General features: G+C 35.2%; 1 protein-coding gene across 1 annotated transcript; it reads left to right on the forward strand.

Moving 5' to 3' along the window:
• Positions 1-4,068: 4,068 nt before the first annotated feature.
• On the forward strand, positions 4,069-23,529 carry LOC127786903 (uncharacterized). The gene is made up of 10 exons (XM_052314643.1): positions 4,069-4,387; positions 5,632-5,737; positions 7,410-7,470; positions 7,584-7,870; positions 13,369-13,508; positions 14,339-14,413; positions 17,808-17,898; positions 19,120-19,323; positions 20,934-20,981; positions 23,081-23,529. The coding sequence occupies exons 1-10, from the start codon at positions 4,175-4,177 to the stop codon at positions 23,164-23,166; spliced, it is 1,311 nt and encodes a 436-aa protein (XP_052170603.1). The 5' UTR covers positions 4,069-4,174; the 3' UTR covers positions 23,167-23,529.
• The last annotated feature ends 1,739 nt before the right edge of the window (positions 23,530-25,268 follow it).

A 25,268-nucleotide genomic window follows, 5' to 3' on the forward strand; every position in this document is an offset into this window, starting at 1 on the left:
ATATGAAAAACCAATAGTAGAATTAACACAACTGGAAAATTGAGTGCACAAAGGAAAATTGAGTCTCACCCCTATTATTGACCCGATGAGAAAAATAATTACAAGCGTGTTTACCACGCTGACACGATTCACAATTCAATATAGACAATGACGACAAACTAGGAACTATTTTCTTTAGTCTGGAGAGATTAGGATGACTGAGACAATAGTAGAAAAGATCTGGGGAAGCGGCACTAGTGTAAGTTATCAGCGAACTAGGCACAACAAAATGATAATGACCCTGTAACTCACGCCTGACGCTAATTATCTGCCTTGTACCCTAGTCCTGAACACAAATAGAGGTAGGAATAAAGATAGCAGAACAATTAAGAGTTTTGGTGAGTTGGCTAACTGAAATCAAATTAAAAGGACTATCAGGAACATATAAAACATAATTTAATGAGAAAAACGAGATGGGTGTGATTTGGCCAATCCCTTTAACTGCAATTTTGATACCATCAGCCAAGGTAACAGTAGGTAATGTATCAGAATAAGTTTACATAAATGATGTACAAATAGCATGACCCTTATACTAATAATTCTAATAGGTACAAGTTAAACAAAGATAAGATACGAGAGTTAAAAAGGCCTACCCACTCAACATCAGGGGCGACTTAAGGCGCAGGCCTTAACTAAGGCCTATGCCTAGGGCCCCCAAAGAAATGGGGGGAGAGGCCCAAAAAAACTGCTGGGCCAGATCCAACTAAGCCATGGAATGGAATCGCCCACATGATTCATTCCCATCAGCTCTACAATCCTCGCCAACAACTCGTTGATCTTCATTCCCTATTCTTTCCTACTATACTTGCTCCCCAACGCGATCCTACACATTACATTATTCGTCAGCAACATGAACAGATGCGTCAAGTTCACCATTGAAGATAAAGAAGATCACGACTTTATAATCTTCTCGATCAAGATAACTTTTTCTTCTTCCCTCGCATATTGGAAGGATTCAACCTGTTTTTTGCTCAGAAGATGGAGCAAACAAATGCTCCTCACTTATCTCCAGTACTCTCCATAAAGATGCCCATAAGCTTCATTGTTTCAGAAGGCCACCGACCACCTAGGACTAGGAAGAAGAAACGTTGACGACCCGATGGAGATGGGAGGAGACTGCGGATGTCGACACGAGGAAGAAAACGACGGCAAACGGGTGGTCATCGGTTAAGGTTCAAGCAAACCCAGAACAACAGTCGGCGATAGAGAGATATAGAAAAAGAAAGCGAGGAGGTCACCTGCGCCACAGCTAGACTGCCTAGGGCCCTACCAATTCTTGAGTCAGCCCTGCTTGACATGTATGTCAAATACGTGAATTTAAAGCAAGTACATATTAACATTCTATGATTTCCTCAATATACATTATATATTAATGCCATGTATGCCTAACGTTTTGCACAACAAAATTTATCGTTGAATAAGTTCCAAACACCACCTATATTATCAAGATGGCTCTAATGCCAATAACCATGCGTTCCTTGTAAGAGTTTCACTCTCCTGTGGGGGTGGCTCTTTGTGGGCACCATACATTGTGCCTCCTACCTGGTGCGCTGCCGTGTACCATGATTAACCCCTCCTACGTGTGTGGGGCAGTGTGTGGGGGGCCCTTAAGGTGAGGGATTTCACCTTTCGTGTGTGGGGCAGTGTGTGGGGGGCCCTTAAGGTGAGTGATTTCACCTTTTGCACCCAATATGGCTTTAATGCGTTCCTAATCAATTACAACAAAAATCTCAATCCCGAGTCTTAATCATACTAAATGGAATCACCTAGATGAATTCTAAATCTTTATATATATATTTTTGATAATAAATTTTCATACATCTCTATCTACAATGATATATACTATGGAGTTGTTATGTCTTATATTGTGCTTAAAGATAAGTGACTTACCGGGGTGGCCCTTGTACTTTGACATGGGGTTAGATTAATATTCATACTTTTAATAAAACTAATGAATGCCTCCTATTTTCAAACTAAGACCCATGCTAATATTTCTGTTTGTTTGGCACATTTAACTTTTAAATGCCTTTAAATGTTGTTAGGGTCATTTTTTTTTTTTTTTTTTGGTAATTGTTGAGAATCCCACATCGCCTCCACAAGGGAGATCTGGGCTATATATAAGGAGGATGATCCCTCCACCTGTTAAACTAGCTTTTCAAGTTGGAGTTCTACCTTTAACTTCTCATTTGGTATCAGAGCTAACCCTTGGTTGTTGTGGTCATGGACCAATACCCTACCCGATCATCTAGGCATGTATCAATTATTGGAGAAGTTTCGGCGTGGGGGGGAGTGTTGAGAATCCCATATCGCCTCCACAAGGGAAACCTAGGCTATATGTAAGAAGGAAGATCCTTCCACCTGTAAAGCTAGCTTTTCAGGTTAAAGTTCCACCTCTAACTTCTCACAGTAATAGCAATAATATTTTGTTTTATTCTTATTCTTATATCTTTCTCCCTTATTTATAGTGGATAGGTTTTCTTTTAACCCTAGTTACAGGGTTGCAAAGGCTTTATGAGAGTAGAAACAACTGCAAGTTGTTTCACATTGGCTTGTCGATTTTTCCATAGTAATCGTGGTGAGCTTTGAGCCATAATGGTTGTCTCATTGAGCTTTTTCTTATTCGACAAAACAAATAATATGCATTATAGATTATTCTTTGTGATTGTCACAAATGTTATAAGGGATTAGCATCATCAATTGAAGTTACCACAATCGTTGTGTCGCAAGGACAACTTTTGTTGTAGACTTACAATTATTTTAGCATTGAAATACTACTGTCAACTAGAGAAGGAAACCAATGCCTAGTTGCGTTTAACTTTTTTACTTCCTATTATCTCTTATTATATTTCTAATTTATTTATATTTTTTCTTTTCCTCATTATCTTTTCAATATATCTTTGTTGTGAACCTTAAGTTAAGGTTTGTGATTGAACCTTAGCAATTCGCGATCCATTATTTGAGGTTCAACAACCATTACACATGTTTTTATTTAGAAATAAACGGTATTTTAGTTTGTTGTCTTATTCTCAACAAGGGATGCTATTGTTATTCCAAAACGTGAGAATTGTATTTGCAATTAAGGTAAATCTTAAAGAATAGCTATTGCAAATTACTCAATAAATATTAATAAAGAGTAAATTTTACATATTATCCCTAAGGCTTGCCTAAATTGCACCAAACATCATTTAGTTTTTAAGAATGCCACTGACTTTCTTCATCTTTAAGATAATACCTCACAATTTTATCCTTACACTTTAAAATATTTTTTTTTATTTATCTTCCCATATTTCCCATTTTTACTTCTGTCTATTTCGCTTATATCTCTTCATTATTAACTGGCACAATCTGTCTCGCCACTATTTTTTCCTTCATTATTACTAGTTAGATTCCAATTTTCCTCTATCGTTAGTTGTTATATATTTCTTTTATCATTAATTGCTATCATGTCTCTCATATAAACCATTAACTAAGTTTCTAAATCAATTTTTTTTTCTCTCTTTCTCATTTTCTCTAGTTTGGTTTATTTGAACTTACATAAAATTTGAAGGGTTTACAAACTTTAATTCAAACAAACCTATATTAATATGGTTCAAAACCCTAATAGGTTTGATTGATTTGAACCTTTTTGTATTCAAAAAAATAAATCCACTCTCATATTGGGTGTCGTCACTTATAATTTTTTATTAAGTAAATCACGTTTATTTAAGAAGAAATGCTTATTAATTTACAAAATATAAAAATAATTAACATAATTTAGATAGATTTTGTCGTGAAATTTAAGAAAAATGCTACTCTTATACTATTGTATCAATAATGTAAGAATGTTTAAAATATCCCTGAGCCTCATTGTGAGGCGCAGTCCAATGCAGAATATCACTGTGAGGCGCAGTCCAATGCAGAATATTTTAGATATTTTTATACCATTGTGTAGTTCAAGAGGTGCATAATGGTGTAAGTGTAGCAAATTTAATATAATTTTAGAAGTCTCTGGCACGTGTCTCTCTAATAAGCTTCTGATCAGAATTTGATCATCTTCAAACATCCGTGCGAACGTCCAGCGTAAATCCCAAGCCCTTCTGCAAACCCTCCAAGACCCCTATCTCTCTCTCTGATTACAATCTCGTAACGCCAAATCATGGACGCGTCTGCTGTTCCGGTGGCGGTACTTTCAGTCGTCGTCGGATCATTGATCGCGCTCGCGTTCTTCGGGAACTACTTGCGCAAGCGAACCTCCGAAGTCCAGTCGATCGCACCGCCGGAGGCCATCCAGAAGCCTCTTCCTGCAAAGCCTCCTCAACAGCATAAGAAATCTCAGTCCAAGTCCCATTCTCACGCCGCTTCCGATAAGGTACTCTTCGTTTTCCATCCCCCCCAGGGTTTCCGCATATTTAAGGAATTGTGACTTTTGTTTGGCTTGAGTGATCGATTCAGCTGGTTTTCTTTTTGAGTGTATTTGTTTTTCGGAGAGTAAAGGCTTGTTATCAGTATGCAAGGTACGCTTCATTTCCATTTCCAGTGTTTCTGTATACGTATGCGTACATGCGTGTCTATTATGGAGTTATGAAGCGTATGGATTGAACAACCGGTTTGAATGCTCGTTATAATTTTCTCAGTTGATGCTTTTGGTTTTCGTCTTAATTGTGAAAAATAGTGGCGTTGCAACTAACTGGAGGCGGATGCTCAATTGTGTTCTACTTCCAGCTACCTTTGTCGAGAAGATCTCAAACCATGACATCACAAATCTATACAAAAATTAGAATTTTTGTATCTACGAGTAGTATGCGAGATAAAAACTATTGAGGAAACAAAGAATTCAAGTATTATTTTAGTTTTATTCCTACTGATGCCTTCATATTCTTCAGCAGCAATGCTCATTCATGAAATTCTCCAAAGAGTAGTTTTCAGAAGTAGAATGGATAGTTTAGAAGGGAGGCAACTGTTTATGGTGGAGGGAGCAATTATTTTGATAGGTATTCCTAATTTTCTTTTAGCAAATGAATGCAGAAGAGATTTAAAAGGAAAATAACTAAATATTGATGGATAAATTTAGCATTCTAAAACAATGACAGGCCTTAAAAGGAAAACAAGGGAACACTCTGATTTGTCCTGTTATATGATACTGTGGGTATGCGATTAGAACAAGGAGCCTGGATGATTCTCCCATGCTCTCCATCCATAATCAAACAATGAATTGAAAATAGAATGAGTCCACTCACTTTAGTTCATGCTCCAATTATTTACTTGGCTATTTCACGAGCTAGGGATTGTATAATTATTTGCATGCGTTTATTTTTCTGTGACTTTTTTTTTTTTTATAAATATATATATATTTTCATCTTCTTTTCTAACCCAATAAAAAAAATGAGTAAATAAAATTAGCTGCAGTGAATTCAATTTCCTTTCCAATACTTTTTTGCTTTTCTCTCTTCACAAGTTCTGGTTTCAAATATAGCGTTATTTTTCTAATTGCGGAGCATGATAAGTTGGTGAATGTCTTCTCCTGAATGATAATCAAAGCAAATAAATCAAATAATTACTCATTTCTTTCTTTCTTGATACTTATTTGTGTGATGTGGTGGTTGTGAAATGTAGGAGGCAAACAAGCGACATCATCCATTGGACTTGAATACATTAAAAGGTCATGGGGATTCTGTTACGGGGTTATGTTTCTCCTCTGATGGGCATAGTTTGGCAACAGGTAGTGTTAAGGATTTCAGTCTTACACATTTTATTGTGCATTCAAATGCTTGAATTGTCCAGGTTTTAGTTCTATTAGAGCAATTTCAGATTTATGCATATGCAGACATGATGAAATTTTTGAAAGCTATAGTACCTACATTAGTTGTGCATCAAGCACTAAGCTATTGTGCATTGATTAGGCAATGGCCTAAAGTGGTGGTCTGACTGGTAAACTACTACACCAACAACATATTAAGCCTTAATCCTAAAAAGTGAGATCGGCATATGGATTTTAACTCACTAATCATCTCTATCTATGGTCATATTTTTTGTAGGGCTATTATATCATAGGTCATGCTAAGAGTTCCTCTCATGTTTTTTTGTTTATTTTTTGAGCTCTCCTCCTGTCTCTCTCTCTCACACACACACTCACTAACTCACACACATATTTATTACAATTCATCCTGTCTCCTTATAGGTGTGTCCACTGGTCTCCTGATAGGTATGTCTATTATTCTCAGTTTCTCACTAGGGAGAGAGAATAGTAATATGGAATGGAATGGAAATGGATGGAAACACTATTGGGGCAGCATGGATGGAATGCAATGGAGAACTTACTATTGTGTCTTGACAACATTAACTTTAATAGTTGTTTAGAAGTTCAAATTTGCCCGTGACTTTGTAATACTTTATCTCTCTGTTAAAGGGGTATAGTGCTCATTTATTAATTAATAATCTTCTGTTCCATCCATTTTTACTGCTTTCCCAAAGGAGAAACATTTTCTATCACTTTCATTCCCCCCTCTCCCAAAAGAGTAAAAAAAGAAATTACATTCTGTTCCACTCAATTTCATTTTACTATTAAATCTCTCCCAAACAAAGCCTTAGAAATGAGGTTACATGTCATAAGGTCGGAGTGGCTGCACGATAAGATGGTTTGGTCATACAAGAAGAAAACTGATAGATGCTTATGTGACAAAAAGTAGATGGAATGAAAGAAGTTTATTAGTGAAAGAGGTAGAGGAAGATCAAGAACAAGTTGGTGAGAAACTCTTTAAGCATGATATGTGTTAAAATGGCTTAATTGAAGATTTGGCCATAAATAGAGATTATTAATGAGTTAGTATCCATATGTGACTGCAACTGCACCTAATGGGATTAAGGCTTGATGATTCTTGTTGAAGCATAGATCATAGGAGGCTATCTACAACCATCAATCTCTACAACATCCAGTCATGAACTCAGATTCTTGGCCCCAGAATCCTCCTTGACACTGTTCTAGTTCCAGTTGACAATGGTGCCAAAGGAGGGGTTGCCGTGGGTGTAGTGGTGGCCGTTGGCAAGAAGATGAGGATGGTGACCCTGGTGGTCCTTGAACAGGCCCATTGTATTAGTTATCCTTGGAAAGAGTACAATCCTTCCATGATCCCTATTTGTATCTGTCCATCAGCTGTATACTGATTTAAGGTGGCTTAGGACACTGACATGAATTTTAAAATTTTTAACAGCATTCTTTTTAACTTCTAGATACTATTGCAATTTCTTCTTGCAGGAAGCTGAGTATGCTTTGATTTAATAAGAACTTTTTGTTTCTTTTTCTCATTCAATGAGTGAGAGTTTGTTTTGGTTATTTTTAAGGTCAAGCAAGATGCTCTTTATATGTAACATTCATTTGTCACATGTTCACACAGCTTGCGCTGATGGAATGGTCAGGGTATTTAAGCTGGATGACGCATCAAGTAAAAGCTTTAAGTATGAATCTGATGCACTCATGCCCCTTTAGCATTTGCCACATATTTTTACCAATGCTGAATCTTTTTTTCTTCTTTTCTTTTAGATATATAATATTCTTCATTTTTATTCAGGTTCCTGAGAATTAACTTGCCTACTGGATCTCATCCAATTGGAGTTACATTTTCTGACGATGCATCTTCTTTAGTGGTGGGTTCCCATGCTCACACTGGTTCTTCTTTGTACATGTATGGGGAAGAAAAGCCCAAAGCTGGTGGGGAAATGAAGCAGCAAACGAAGCCAGAAATTAAATGGGCGCATCATAAAGTGCATGATAAAAGCACTATTCTCACACTTGTAGGAACTGTGGCAATGTACGGTACTGCTGATGGGAGTACAATTGTTGCATCATGTTCAGAAGGTATTTACTGACTCTATATCCTTCATCTGCTGTTTAGCAACTGATATATGCAACTTAACTTGAAAAACAGGTTTTGAACATCCATAGCTTCATCATTAAGTAATAGACCTCTCACTATATGTGCGAGAAGATAAGCCTAAGTTGATGGTTTATGACAACTTAAACCATGATATGACCATTATGTCTAACCAAGTTTGCTAATGGTACAGAGGAACTTAACCCTAAATTGGTGAATAACATTACAAATAATGTTTACTAACTTTTGGGAATATTAACTCAATTTTTTGTTTTTGTGTCCTTTTAGTAATTTTGTAAAAGAGAGGTATTGTATATTCTGTAGAGGTATTTGTCTGAAAGAAGTGAAACATGAAAAAGATGAAAAATGTTAAACTAGTCGGACTAGACATTATCTTGATAGAAGCATGGAAATACATGGTAGAAGAAGGCATGTTATGGTTAACAAAACCATTTGATGTTATGCTTAAATCGAGTTGATGAATGGAGAAAAAGGATCGTAGGGCCTAGTTACATGAATAGAGGAGATGTTTAAAGTTGTGAACAATACGGAAAGACAAAAACTTATGAGCCACACTGTGAAATTTTAGAAGAAGGTGATTAAGCAAATGTCAAATAAGAGAAATCAAGGTATCTATTGTGGAAGTCAACAATGGAAGCATATGTCATGAATCAGAAATAAGATGTGTACAAAGAACCAAAGTCTAAGACCAATTTATCAAGCCACATCATGGGCATAGTACAATCCATTGTCTTAGAATCCCAAAAGAAGACATATAATATCATAATAAATAAAAATAAGAGACAAGAAATGGGGTAGATTGTGACGCCCTGCTCTTGCCCTAGGTTCGCCATGAGTGATTACTCACCTTCTAACCTTGGGAAAAACGTCCAAAGCTATTGTTGTGGGTCGATGGACTAAAAATAAATTAGGTTTTCCTCTTCTTTTTTACTCATTAGGAATTAAGCTTAATTGGACATAATCCAACTAAATTTGATTAATTCCTAGTGCGACTCATCTTCACTACCCTAATGACTAAAAATTGAAGGGGAAGATGAGATGATAACTAGAACAGGATCAATTAGCATTAATCTCGTAACATTTAACTAGGTCACGCACCACGATACTTGAAATCACATGAAGGAGGTGTTTGAGTTCAACATACTTTGTCTGGGTTCCTTGCAAGTTCATACTAGACATGTTTAATAGCATGTACATGGTAGCTCTATTTCTCCTCATCGTGAGAGCTTACACCTACATTTACATTGGACTTCTAAACATATGCATAACATTGCTTATATTAGATGGCACAAACAAGCCATTTACTGTATCCCTTGTATAAATACAAAATTTGGGATATAACTCACTTAGGGGGCATTTGTTAAAATGAGTAAGATAAAAGGCATCAAGATAAGATTGGAATGCTTTTCGGATCAAGATATAGAATGGTCAAGATAAGGCTGTGAAACATTCCAAGATTTCTATCAGAATGTTTGTTAAATTTTTTGGAATCCACTAATAATTGTACTTTTTCTTTTTATGTGTTTGTTAATGCATATGATAAGCACCAAGATAAGAGTTTTTTTACCAAAATATCTCTATTACCAAATTCATTCAAAATTATTTGTTAACATTAACAACAAATTTATGATTAAAATAGTATTTTATGATTAATATGAATTGTCAAAAAAATAAAAATACAACAACATATCCAGCTTTTATCCCACTATGTGGGATTGGCTAAATGAATTTTAGACTTCCATGTATTTCTGTCTTTTGTCATATCTTCATTTAGGCCCATACACTTCATATCAAATTTTAAAAATAAAAAATAATATTTTATTTTCTAAATCCATGTTCAAAAATAGATTTAAAAAGAGTTGAAAAATAGAAATAATTATTGTTTGAATTAAAATAATTCTACCTAGATAATTAAAAATGGCCAAAACATATTTTCATAATAGATAATAAAATATAAAATTAAATAAAATAATTTAAAAATTGGTGAAAGGAATTGTATTAGTTAATAAAATATATATATAGAGAGAGAAAAGGAATTGTATTAGTTAATAAAATATATATATAGAGAGAGAAATTTAAATTTTAAAAATCAATGAAAAGAATAATGTCATTTAAATTTTCAAAATTGTCAAAATATATAACAATTTAAAAATGTATTAAATAATATTAATTATAAGAGTTAAATAAATAAGTTTGATGTCAATAGGGGAGTCCAACACAAACAACTGAAAAGGCAAAATATGGGAAAATGGCTAAAAATGGGAATGAGTCATAAAGATATAGTGAATAGTAAGCTACGATAATGATGGTTGGGGCAACAAATAATATGCAGGGAAAGGGAGTTTTAATGCATAAAAGTTTCATATGACAATTGAAAATGAAGTCTTAACAGAATGTAGATTTTAGTGCAATATACGACATGCAAATTATGTTAAAAAATCATGTCTAATTAGAATAGCAACCCAATCATTGGCTGTAGCTGGTGTGACCTGTACCTTTCAATTTTCTGTGAGGAATTGTCCTAGTAGAATAGCTCCCATTCACAGCCAAATAACTGCCTTCATTATTATCTAGGCATCTGATTTCAAACCTTCTCTTCCTTGCTCTGGTGGTGTTTCATACCCTTACTCTCCAGAGACAATGAGAGATTTTGAGATAGGATTTGCTCACCTTTAGCAACTCTATCTCCATTACTTGAATGGATCTAGTTTCTTGGCTTACTTTGTTCCAGCAGAATGATACACACTGTCATCCGAAAAATCAAATGTTTTCTATTCCACCTGAAGGTCGTCCTCCTTCCTTGGTACAAACTCTCTTTCTTCTGGTATACATCCTCAACACCCTTGTCCGACAAATAAAATGTTTTCCATTCCACCTGGAAGATCTTGCTTCTTCCTTCTCTTATGACTCTTTACCCAATGTGAATTCTCTTTCCACTGGTGAATGGAATAAATTTCATTATCTTTTAGGACTTCTAATTAATATTTTGTGTATAATATGATTTGTGAACTAAATCAGCCATAGTTTTGTCAAGTACAAGAACCACCACCATGAATTATGTCCAACATAATTTGCTCTTGTTAACTAGGGACACTGGAAACCGATTACTTAGAAGGATTTAACACCTCTCTCAATTGCACCCACTGACGATCTAATTTGAAATGAAAGAACAGAATTTAATGTAGTAGAGAATAGAAATGAAAATTGACAAAAATGTAAATCAAACCACACGAAGAACACGAATCTTTATTCTGGTTCAGTTCAGTTCATTCATGGAATGAACTTACATCCAGCCTTAAATCCTCCCACCGAGAGCAGCCTTCTTTATTGAATTCAATCAATACACACACACAGCAGTCAATCCCCACGAGTACAATCGTTCCTCACCCGAGATTACAAAGAACTACTCAAACTCTATCCTTTTCTCTCAATAGAATAGAAAGCACTCGTAGGATGACATCTCTAGTGCCTACACCTTCCCCTTATTTATAGAAACAAAGGGCAGACAACCCAATACAAATACCGGGTTTAGACATTACCTGTTTACCCCTCAACTAATAACAAAATTACAGTTGATAAAAAAATTCTGTCTATATAAGGGATGCTTGAAGCTTTGACTGCTTCCAATCGAATTCTAAACTCTTACTCGAGGCAAACATTAACAACTCTGCACCATTTGCCTTGAGTACAATCCAATCTTCAGAACTGGTCTTGCTCTCCTTTGGGACCTGCTGTTACACCTGATCATTCACACAACAAACATTTAAAATACTCAAACAATGCTGTAATTTGGACAAAAGAACAGGTTTGGTAAAAATATCAGTTGCATTATTTTCTCCAGCAACTTTAATTAGGCTTACTTCTTCCTTCTCAAGGATCTCTCTAATAAAATGATACCTAACATCAATGTGTTTGGTTCTTTCATGGTGGGATTGATTCTTAGCCAAGTGGATAGCACTTTGGCTGTCACACATCAACTTAACCTTAACATCTCTTCCTAGGAGTTCACTAACAATCCCTTTCAACCAAAGACCTTCCGTAATTGCTTCCGTGACAGCCGTATATTCAGCCTTAGTGGTGGAAAGAGCCACTACAGGCTGCAGGTTGGTCTTCCAGCTTATGGTTGAATTCCATAGCTAAAAAACATAATCGGTTGAGAATCTTCTCCTATCTAGATCTGCTGCATAATCAGCATCTGTGAACCCTAAAATGCAAAGTTCTTCTTCCAAATTTGCTCCACCATAAAACAAAGCCATATCTAATGTTCCTTTCACATATCTACATGTCTATTTCACAGCATTCCAGTGAGCCTTACCTGGATTGGCCATGAACCTGCTAGACACACTCATAGCATGTGCCAAATCCAGCCATGTACAGACCATGCTATACGTAAGGCTTCCAACTGCATTTGAGTAAGGGATCTTACTCATTTCCCTCATGCTTGATTCATCACTTGGGGACTGCTCATGGAAAAGTTTGACTTGAAGGGGACTGGAACCTCCTTTGCATCAAGCATATTAAACTTCTTAACCAACTTACTTAGGTAGGACTTTTGGGATAGAATAAGCTGTCTTTGCTGTTTATTTTCTCTGATTTCTATGCCTAGTATCTTCTTAGCTTCTCCTAATTCCTTCATTTCAAAGTCTGATCTCAATCTCAGCTTTAACTTTTGGATTTCTATGGCTGATTGACTAGCAATCAGCATATCATCTACATATAGGAGAAGGTATATAGATATTTTACTAGGCATATAGAATAGGAAGATGCTAAAAACATTTTAAGAAAGATTTTAAACCTAGATTAGGAAACCTATACAGCCTTTAGGATACAACAACTTATAGAAATAAACACCAATCAATCTAAATCTGAAAGATACATTCCATATAAATAAATACACCAATCATATCTTGTTCCGTGAATAGGAACAAGATTAGGAATCCTTGCTGCTGACAAGCACTCGTAGAATGATATCTCTAGCGCCTACACCTTCCCCTTATTTATAGAAACAAAGGGTGGACAACCCAATACAAATACCGGGTTTAGACATTACCGCTTTACCCCTCAACTAATAACAAAATTACAGTTGACAACAAAAACCGTCTATCTGTGTAAGGGACGCTTGAAGCTTTGACCGCTTCCTATCGAATTCTAAACTCTTACTTGAGGCAAACATTAACAGCTCTCTTCCCAAACAAGTTGAGTAATTTTTGGATATACCTATCTGATCAACCTTAATGGGACTTTATTACATATGCCTGAACAATTTCATCATTATTAACTTTCTCATCTCTCCTGGACTCCCACTTGCTGACATGCTAGTTATTGGATTAAACATGCTCTTTCATCTCAAATTATACCCAATAAGAGATTGCATAGGCACAGCTGGTTCATTCCTTTGAAAATGTGTTTTATTCTTTCTGCTTGTACAAAAACTTTATTACAAGTATTTCTTATTTTTCAGCAACTGATATCATACTTTGGCATGGGAAAACTGGGAAGATCTTGGGCCATGTTGACACAAATCAGCTCAAAAACACCATGGCCACGATATCTCCTAATGGGCGTTTTATTGCTGCTGCAGCTTTTACTGCTGATGTGAAGGTAATTATCACTAATATTTGATGATATAAGATTATTGATCCTAGAGGTTATGTGATGAAAAGTGCTTCCATAGTGCTAAATATTGCATCTGTATTCAGGCATGATCAAAGGCACTGTTGTGAAAGTGTTGATCATATGCATTGAGTACTCAACATTAGTGTTGTTTAATATAGTTCTCTGCTTCCATATACAGTGTTCTATGCTTTTATTGACATGCCACCATCTAAACTTAGATCTAGCTGCACATGTGCATGCATGTTGTGAGTAAATCTTTTTTTTTTTCCCCCAAAGTGTTTTTGGACTTGATTTGTCTCTCTAATAAGGACTTGACATATGTCTTTTTATTAAACCTTTGTTGCCCTTTGCATAATTTTGGCTACCTTTTTAGCACTTTGGCGGTATTATAGTTGTTATCTATCTGAAAAATTAAAAGGACTTGAAGTTATATTGTTCCTAGTGCTTTTTTTTAATTTAGTGAGTTGCTTGTGGTGTTGGACTATTTCTTAGAAGAAATTTAGCTTTGTTGTCAACTTGGTTTTTTCTATCATCTAACAAAAATTCTTGTGGAATTTGTTTCTTTATCATGTTCATTTTCCTTGCCTCCCTAAGTTATTCCTTTATACATTAGTCAGCAGCTTACTATTGCCATTATTGTCTCTTGAGGTATCAACATCCAAGAGTTGGGGGTTTGAACCCTTAGGTTTTAACTTGAGAAAAGTAGACAATTGCAGTGAGTTCTTAATCAATTGTACCAGTAAGTGTTGAAGAGCATATAGTATTTTATTTGTCAGGGTCACCAATTAAAAGATTCCAGTTTGTTTACTCTACAGATTTGGGAGATTGTATATGCAAAGGATGGCTCAGTTAAGGAAGTTTCAAAAGCTATGCAGCTCAAGGGGCACAAGGTCACTTGTTTTCCATTTTGTTGGCTCACTATTCCTAAGTACATTTCTTTAAAGCTTATTTTATCTGTCATTTCCTTGTATTCTTCATTGATCATGGAACTTGAATTTCTAGGTCTAGACTGCTTTTTTTTACTTAATACTGAGAAAAATAATCTATTTCTGGTGTTTCTGGAGTTAAAACATATAATATAAAGCGTAACTTGATAAAAGGTTCATTGATGATAAAATAAGATTCATGTTGCTGACCCAAACAGTCGGGACTAATTTTCTCTGAAATGTATTTTGCCAGGCTTTGCTTTGTCAACTTGACGATACTACCTTAAGGTTGATAGGCTAGATGTGATATTTTGTTAGGAAGTTCGGCTATTTCTGATCTTTCTGAGTTCAAAACAGATAATGTAAAGCATAATTTGATAACAGGTGCTTTCCTCTTTTTGGCAAAATAAGATTGATGTTGCTGAGCCCAGATAGTTGGAGCAAGGTTTTGTTGATGTCAAATGAGGCTTCCTTGAAGAACATCAGTGTATTAGATATAACCATAATCAAAGATCGAGTATCTCTATTTTTAGCAAACCAGAACAATAACTAGTATTATTAGAGAAAACTAGAATTGTAACTAGTGAGGGATGATGATGCTTCTTGAAGATAGATGTAACTATGCAAGGGATCCAGCAACTCTATCTCTAGGATTCAACTTAGCTTGGATTTGATCTTGTTCACTCCTGGTTTTGCACTATCAGCTACTTCACAATCTCATATCAAGATGCCCAATCTGTAATAGTGTATTTCCATTATGAACGTTTCAGTACTTGAAAGTTAAGGCTGCGTTCTCTTTGCATTTTCAATTTTCAATTTTGAGTTTTAAATTCATTATTCAATAATGGTGGGGACACAAGAGTTAGGTTGAAACATCTTAGTAACTCCGAAAGGAATGTGAGCTATACATTTTATCGACGCATAAGTTCAAAAGAAATAAGGCAAGCATTAAAAAAGATGAAAAATCATTAGGCGGTGGGACCGGATAATATACCAATAGAAGCATGAAAATGCATGGAAGAAGAGGGCATCTCTTAGTTAACGAAATTATTCAACGCGATCCTTAAATAAAAAAAGATGCCAGATGAGTGGAGAAAGAGTACTTTAGTTCCTATATACAAGAACAAAGGAGATATTCAAAACTTTAAAAATTACAGAGGAATTAAGTTAATGAGCCATACCCTGAAACTTTGGGAGAGAGTAATAGAGCAGAGGCTCAGAAAAGAAATAAACGTCTCAGAAAATCAGTTTGGTTTTATGCTTGGTAGATCAACAATGGAAGCTATATACCTATTGAGGCGCCTAATGGAAAGGTTTTAGGATCATCAAAAGGACTTGCGTATGGTGTTTATAGATATAGAAAAGGCATATGATAGGGTCCCTAGAGAAGTATTATGGAGGGTTTTAGAGAAGAAATGAGTACGAATAGCCTATGTACAAGCCGTTAAGGACATGTATCACGGTGCAGAGACAAGAATCAGAACATGCGAAGGGGATACTGAACCGTTTAAAATTATAATGGGACTGCATCAAGGTTCTGCACTAAGTCCATACTTATTTTCTTTAGTAATGGATAAACTCACTAAACACATTCAGACAGAGGTGTCATAGTGTATGCTATTTGTAGATGACATAGTGTTGGTGGATGAATTAAAAGAGAGAGTGAACACTAAGCTTGAGTTGTGAAGAAACAATTTAGAATCTAAGGGATTTAAATTAAGTAGAAGAAAAACATAATATATGGAATGTAAATTTAGTAATAATGCAAGAGTGGGGGATGTTATAATAAAATTGGAAGACCAAATCATATAAGGAAAATACCATTTTTGATATTTGGGATCAGTGATTCAAAAAGATGGAGAAATTCATGAGGATGTCATGTATAGAATTAAGACAGGTTGGTTAAAATGGAGAAATGCATCGGAGGTGTTATGTGATGGTAAAATCCCATTAAAACTGAAGGAAAATTCTATTGGACAGCTATAAGACCAGTTTTGTTGTATGACTCAGAATATTGGGCAGTCAAATACCAGCATGAGCAAAAGACGAGCGTAGCGGAGATGAGGATGCTAAGATGGATGTACGGCCATACAAGACAAAATAAAATTAGAAATGAGTTTATTCGTAATAAGGTAGGAGTAGTGCCGATCGAGGAGAAGATGAGAAAGACTAGACTAAGATGGTTTGGTCATGTGAAAAGAAGACCAATAGACGCTCTTGTGAGGAGAGTTGATGAAATGGAACAATTAGTCAAACAAGAGATAAAGGCAGACCGAAAAAGACTTTGGAAGAGACATTAAAGTTCGATATGAAATATATGAGCCTAAATGAAGATATGACAAAGGACAAAAATACATGAAAGTCTAGAATTCATGTAGCCGACCTCACATAGTGGGATAAATGCTGGATGTGTTGTTGTAGTCTATTTTTAGAAAACTGAAAACGTGTTCTTATTGTCATTTTAAAAAATTATTTTTTAAAACAAAAAATTAGAAAATGTGTTCACTTTAGAATTTTGAGAAAAATTATTTTATGATATTTTATTTAATAAATTAAATTATTAAATGATATAATTAACTATTTTTAATAAAATTTTACTATTAAAATAAAACAATAAACTTGATTAATAAATTGCAGAGTGATAATTTATATTAAATATTATTATACATAATATGTGTAGTATACTTAATAATATATTATATTTATCCTATATTTTTAATTATAATATAGATATATTATATTTTTTAAATTTTAATTGTTTTCTTCCTTCTTTTCTTTTTTTCCTTTTTCTTTTTTTAGAGCTTTACATGGAAAATAGATTTTGTGTTTTCCTTGTTTTGGATTTAGAGATTGTTTTGGTTGAAAACAACCAAATTGTTTTGGGTTTCCTTTACAAAATTTTGTCTTGTTTTCGAAAATGCATTTTTGAAAATGACAAAGTAAATGCATTTTGCCATTTTCATTGTTTTAGAAAATTGAAAACTAAAAATGACTTGAAAACAACAAAGAAAACGCAGCCTAAATCTCTTGAACTTCCTAGCTATGAATGTCTTTTGGAACTCCTAGTTAATATGTCTCTATATGTCTATTTTGGTGGCCAAGCCTATTGGGTTTCCAACTCATTCATTTTAATGAATGTACTTGGTTTAAATCTTTTACTTAATTTAAATCCTTTTTCAATATCTATGTTATTAAAGAAGAATTCTCTATGTATTCCACCTTAAAACTTCTAAATAGATGAAAAATTCTGCAATTATTTGTTCTATCCATGTTCCACTTGATGAATTTTTTTTATATTCTTAATTGTTCCACACATATATCCTTTTTCACTTATGGAACTAGTTTTGTGGATTGTCAGAGTGCGGTAACTTGGCTGTGCTTCGCTCCAAATTCCGAACAAATCATTACAGCATCCAAGGATGGTTCAATAAGAATTTGGAATATCAATGGTATGTAGAATTTTGTAATTTTTCATTTTCATTTCTAGCGAAACAATTCCCTTGTATCAACTGTCTCAATTGAAACCAATCAGTGAAACATATATATATATATATATCAAGTTATTGCTAGGTTTTATTTTACCTAATTCGAAAACACAGTAAATGTTTACTAATAGAAAACAGAAAAAGTCACGAAAGTTTACATAAAATTGATATATAGTTAGTTAGCAAAGCAAAATGCTCACAGTGCTGTGTTTGGGGTGTCCTTATGTGCTAGCTTGGCTATATTCGAGGGACAAGATAGATGCCTCAAGAACTATGATGACATGAATCTCATACTTGATATCAAGCTGTTCTTCTTTATTTTCCTTGTGATTTGAATGCTGCAAAATTTAACTTGTTATTTTCTCAATCAATTCAACCGTTTCCTCATGGATATTATATGCAATGCATCTTTGTACTTGATGCTTCTTCTATGAGAATGTTAAGTTAATGTTCACCTTACTTCCAAGTGTGGCTTGTTTAAGACATCCAACTATACTAATACTTTTGCTGCCACTTCTTCTCTTGGATTGATCTTGAAATGAAAATTTATTTGATTTTTCTGTAATATGGTTGTGATTTTGCATTTTCCTACTATAATAGCAATGAAATACTCAATAGCGTATCTGGGCTGATCTCCCTCTAAGAGACAATTCAGGATTGTAATATCTATTTTCTTTCGTGTCTCCTTTTTGTGCATTTGACAGTCAGAAACTGATTGTGTAAGTTGGATTACTTCCATCATGATTCTATTCAATATGTCAAACATGGTGCAGAATTATAATTTGATTAGCTGCATGAAGACTGGGCATTGATATGTTCTGTCTGGAAGTTTTCCGTGCTTTATTGTGACATTGACTACCCCCACAAGGCTGGATTTTAAATGCTTTCTCTATACATTTCTCTCTTCCGATCTATAGTTAGTTAGATGTAGTTACAATTTTTTAGCCATTTGATAATCCATATAATGAACATGCATCTCCTAGTGAAAAGTTCATAAGCTATAGTACTTATAGAAGAGATGGTAGCTAAAATTGTGAACTTTGACTACGTGATCTCTTTATTTAATTAAAGTTGGTCAACTTTGTAACCATGAATTATGATTCTAGCCCACCTACTCGCCTATGCTTTCCAATAGCTTTGGCCTTATGTCATTTGTGCTGATCCGTTTTATCTGTTCTTTTGAAGTTCGCTATCATCTTGATGAGGACCCAAAGACTTTGAAGGTGTTTCCTATACCACTTCATGATTCAAGTGGGACTACATTGTACTATGACCGGCTTAATATTTCCCCTGATGGAAAAGTACTGGCGGCCACCCATGGTTCCACATTGCAGTGGTTAAGTGCTGAAACTGGGCAGGTTTTGGACACAGCTGACAAAGCTCATGATGGTATGTTCTGATTTTCAGATTTTCCTTTTTTTTATTTCTTTCTTTATCCTGTTCTCCTAAACTGAGCCTAGCATTCCTTTGACCTGATGTGGAAGATCAACCATGACAACCTAGTTAGGTTTTCGCTGTTCCATGTTCCTCCCCATCTCTCCTTCCAGATATTAGAGTTCATTCTGCTTCCACAAACAGTACAATCCAGTAAATGAATTGTAAACACCAATAGATTTAGTGATTATATCCTTCATAAGTTTTCTTTACATTAGTGTTTTGAGCAGGAAACTAAACAATGGGCATATCCTTTCTGTTAAAAAATTATTTCTACTCTCTCTTGTCTTTATCATGCTGTAAACCATCATAACAGTTGATACCATGTTAAGCTCCTATATTGTATTCACATTGTCACTGGCTTGTGCATTTTGTAGTGGTTTAAGCAATTATTTCTGACATCCATATGTTTCCTGATTTATGTTTCTTAATTACCACTCTAAATGTAAACAGAGTGATCATGTGTGTTGGTATGATTGTATGCTGAAGTTGACATATTCCTATGTTACATGGATTTGGGTTACTTGGGAGTGTGCGTATTTAGATTTCAACTACCTTAAAATTTTAATTTATGCCTTAATGGTATTGAAATGGGTAAAAGTTGGGTATGGGTGTGTAGACACAATGTTCCTGCCGTTTAAGATGGTTTAGACACGTGAGAAGATGACTAGTACATGGACTTGTGAGGCAAGTAGATAAAATAAAGGAAATTTGTAGCAAAAGAGGTAGAGAAACACCAAGAAATTTTGTGAGAAATCCTTGAACATGACACCGAATATAATGGTCACTTACAGCATATGGCCATGGTAGAGATGACTTGAGATTTAGAATTCATGTAGGTAACCCTCCTATGGGATTAAGACTTGTGGCCATTGTTACTATTGTTGTATATTGTAATTTAGTGTGGAATGATGTTATTATTTAGGAATGTATTTGAAATTAAAATAAAATTTTTGAATAAAATGGAGATTTCTACCTTTTATCCATTCAAGAGGCTAGAAAATTTTCTTTGCTAATAAAGTGAGTGTTTTGTATTTTTTGAAAATTCTAAAATTAGAGAATCCAACTGCAAAATTTGGGTACAAGGTCAGACTCATGTCCCATAACCCTCCTACTGTTTTGTATCCACTGGACTTGGGGGTACAAAATGGAGAATTGAGTTGTCCATGTACCAAACATACATTTTAATTAACTCTATTCTTTTGGGGGTAGATAATGCACCCTGATTTCAAGCATGGCTAACCAACATGCTTTGCCATGATCCTCTTGGTATGCTTGTTCATTGAAACATCAGATCTCTAATACCTGTTGTTCTCCTGGGCCTGGTGTATGGTGGGCAAAAACCTGCTTTTATGATTGAAGAGTCAGAATGTGTCTTCTTTGAATTGTTTGTGCAACTGATTGGTACTCTCTTTAAATGGTTTGAGCTTGTTATTTTTGGCTTTGAAATTTGCCACTTTTATGTCTACATCTTTGCAAAAGATCTTTAGCTTATCAACAAGATGAGTGCACAGTGTGTCTGTTATTTCACTGGGATTGTGTATTAACTTCACTCCATCATGCAGGTGACATCACAGGCATTGCCTGGGCCCCTTGTACCATACCAGTTGGTGGTAATTTCTTCTCTCCTCCTAGAACCTGATTATATCATTTAAGCCATGTGAATGCTTGGACTCTCCAGAATGCATTTTTGTCATGCTTACATAGCTTTCTTGTGGAAGGAAAAAAAAAAAAAAAATACAGTATGCTATTTGGCTGTCAAATCTTGTTTTCGATCAATAGGTGCAATGGAAGTAGGCAGTCCAACTTTTAATTGGCCCAGAATTTCATAGAGGGAAAAAGAATCCTGTATAACCTCCAAACTTGATTACTTGGGGGAAAAAAAAAATCTTTATAGGGTGAAATTTTATTACAGGTGAGATTGTTCGACTGTGACATTTGGTACTTAGAGCACATGGTATATGCCTTATAAAAACTTTAGGCTATGTTTGGAACTAGGATTGTTCTAGGGAAAGGAAAATGAAAAGAAAATGCAATTATTTATTAATATGCACTTTCACATGCACATAAGAATACACACTTTCCTTTATTTTTCATTTGCCTCCACAAATCCTAGTTCCAAACATTTCATAATAAGCTCAAGTCTCCTAAAGAAAACTGGTCTTTGTCCTTCAGGCTGCAAAAGCTTGCGTTTCTTTATTATTAATCAAGAAGTTGGAGGCAAAAACCAGGACAAAGGGTGCCCATAAATAACCAGACTGGAGCTGCCTTATTTATCCTTTGTACAACTGAAAGTCCCTTTCCCTCACCAGCGAACCTTCATTTCTGAGAGTTGATCCTACATCAGCTGATGTCAACCCTTTTTGGTTCTACTTTATTTCTTATTTGTCTTTTATTTTGTCTGCATGGGTAATTTTATTGTTGGTTCTGGTAGAAAATTTTGAATAGCAAAGTAGAATGTATAGTCCTGGCATAGGAGGGCTATTGGACCAAAAAGTACCCCCACTTGAAGTGCCTACAAAATCAGACAATAAGGGTGTCATTCAATAAACTATGTGGTGTAGGGCATATCTGGTACTATGAGAAGACTGATTGATTAGGGTTTTATTTAGGGTTAATAGGCCAGGGAAAATTTTTGAAAGGGCTAAGTTAAGCTATGTAATGAGTTGGTAGACAATTTAGAGGTATAATATGGTTGAAAAGATGAAATTTTAGGGCTGAAAACAGCTATGGAAGTGGGGTTACAAAAACAAGAATCTGGAATTTAAAGATTAAGAAAGAGATAGGAATATCTTCTAGAGGGGGGGGGGTTTGAATTGCATCACACAATTCAAAGAAAGCATACATGCTTAGAAAAAAACTGCAGACGTTGTTCCACTTACTAATAACAAGATATTACAATGGTATTTATAGTCCTAGTAATGATATTCCTACTAGGGTTAAGGAAATCCTTTTCCTAATAGGAAAACAAAACCAAAACTGAAACTGTCAATAATAAGACTACTAGGAGACTATAAGTAAAACTAAACTCATATTAGGGTTACCAAAAAACCGCAGGAGACATTATGTACAATGGCAAAAATACCCCCGACTCCCAGAACCTTCTTTATCCCAAACCTCTCAAATCAATGGTTGGGCCTTACAACCAGTTTTATGACCGCCTCTTATGTACTAAGAGGAGGTTGCCAACGTCCTCATCAGTGACACTGTAATTTGCAAGGTACTTGATTGTACATTCCGATAGATTATCAATTCTGATAGAAGTAAGAAGACTCTTGGGTTATTGAATATTGTTGGCTGCCAGACTTGTAATCTTCCTTTTCTTTAATATATATATATATTTTTGAATTAACATTGTTTTAGAACGGTTTTGAATCTTTTATTTGCATGAATACGTCCTATGCCTTTTAACTTGGAAGTTTGGGATATTTAAAAATTATGAAATGTAAAAAGTGGTTTCACGCAGTACAGTTCGTTCACATTCTGATAATCAAATTTAAGTTTTGTGGGTATGTGCAGGATTCCACATATCTCTCTTTTTACTTTCCTAAACCGATATTTGTTTTGGAAATCTTCATTGCTATGCAAAAACAAAGCTTCTGTTATGACTTATTTTTGCTTCTTTGAATTGGATGTTTGTTCTTATCTTCTTCAATCTTCTATCCGCCTTTGGTATACAGAATCACATTATGTTACATTATGTTTTCAACAGGAGATAAACGGTCTTTGGTTTTAGCGACCGCCAGTGCCGACAAGAAAGTGAAGCTGTGGGCAGCTCCACCCCTTACCCCATCATGAATACATCGGCTTGTGCATTTAACCATTAAGTATTGGCGGGAAGCTCTCCTCCTGTTGTCATGTACATGCTTCCCGATTTCCACAGCCTCTTTATCAGAAAGCTCAGCTCAAAACCTTTGGGACCATTTCGAAGAGGTTAATGCCCCTACTACTGATCTCGGAAGCCTGAGCAGGCTGTTTACAGAATCAAACAATATGGTTTGATACCTTGAGTGTGTGCACCCGGCGACTCTAATTTTTGTAGTTATGACCCTATGATGAATGACGGATGGCGTTGACACAGGTTGGATTTTGTGTTTGCCCCGTCTGATTGATCATCATTGTGCAAGAATAAGCTTTCTATGCCTAGTTTTCTATGCAGTATCAGAGAGAGTTTAATTGGATTCAACAACCATTCATAAGAAAAGAAAAAAAAAAAAAAGAGTTATTTTGACAACTCCTAACTAGTGAACGTAGAAATTGGTAGTAAACTCACTACTTTTAGGTGGTCACGGGTTTTGAGTCAAGAGTGCTTGCTTGAGTGGTACATTGATTGGCACAAATCAAAGAAGCTTATTGACCAATAATTTCATCGGTTCATGATGGAACTTAATCTCATGGGTTCATGTTAAATTAATCTGCTAATTAGAAGAGCAGCAACAGATGAAGAAGCGGGAGGAGGAGGAGAAGGAGATTAGATGATGATTAATTAAGCGTGTGGATCGCTAATAACAAACTAACTTTGTTGGTTCCATAGATGTATGTAATCACAGTTAAGAGAGAGGCGAAGTTGCTGTGGGTCTTTGCCCGCAACAAAGTGGTGATTGAGAGGCATGGTAGGTCATGGAATGTACTTGGGAGTTGGGAGGGACTAAATGTCAACTCATATCTGCCCCATTTTGATTATTTTAGTTACACGTCACCATTCATCTTTGCGACCATTTGGGCCCCGTTAGCCCAAATGGAGCAGTGTGTTCATGGTGGACTCTGTGGATCTCCTCATAGCCCCATTTACAGTGCAGCAATAGCATCCTTTATGGCCAATGGTTTGTGTAGTCCTCACCTACAACATACACCATCATTTGCCAAGACATCTCTGACGACCCTGATGGCAATGCCAAGCCCCACTGCATCCAATACAATATATATACATATGTATAATTTGTTCAAATGATAATCAAAAGATTGATTACCAAGTTCTTAATCACCAGGTGGGTACGTAGATTTTAATTTCTGCCCTTAAAACAGTTTTTGTAGCCTCTTGGGCCGGCCGGAGCCAACAGCCAAGAAGAAGACGAGAACGACATTTGTAGCATCTCAACATGTTCTTGAACTTGCCTATGCTCTTGGGGTTGGATTTTATGTTGCACGAAACACTTCATAGGAGCCGTTTTTCTGTTTTCGAAACGTTTCTTATTCCCGTTTCGAACCTTATTTATACTTATTTTTTTAGAAGAATATTCGTTTTCACGTTTTCTATTAGAAACGTTTCCTGTTTCCGTGTAATATAGGCCGGACCAGCTCTGCGGCCATGTATGGCAGCAGCAGCAAGAGCAAGGTGCAGAAGAAGAAGAGGAAGAAACGTAGGTGTTGTGGCAGTAGAGCAAGTAATCTCACTTGTTAGCAGATTTTCTAAGTTTTTTTTATGTAATTCATCTTTAATGCTAATTCTGTTTTATAAAAAACCATTTTTCGCCTCTTAAAGGTTGGACGCTAAATATAATCTTTTTTATAATGTTATTTTTTTGGCATTTGCCCATCTTTATCTACTTTTAGGTAATGTTATAAATAGATTCGTCTGGATAAAAATATCATTAAGAGAAGTGTTTAAAATGAAAGACTTTTACAAGATTAGTTGATCGCTAATTAATGGCTTATCATGTCTTTCTCGATCATATTACCCCCCTAATGTTAGGAGGACACGTGTCAATTCTTCATTAATGTCTTAAAAAAACATAATTATAATCCCAAAGACCTTTTAACTTGAAGCAATTGAATATGTATAATAATTCACAAAATAATAAGCATATTAGCTCAATAAACGAGGAGTTATAACTAAGCTTAAGAAATTTAATTAGTAACTAATTGATTTGAGGTCAAATTTGGCCTAATCACTTAGAAAA

This window comes from Diospyros lotus, chromosome 12, assembly GCF_014633365.1.
Source record: "Diospyros lotus cultivar Yz01 chromosome 12, ASM1463336v1, whole genome shotgun sequence".
NCBI lineage: Eukaryota > Viridiplantae > Streptophyta > Magnoliopsida > Ericales > Ebenaceae > Diospyros > Diospyros lotus.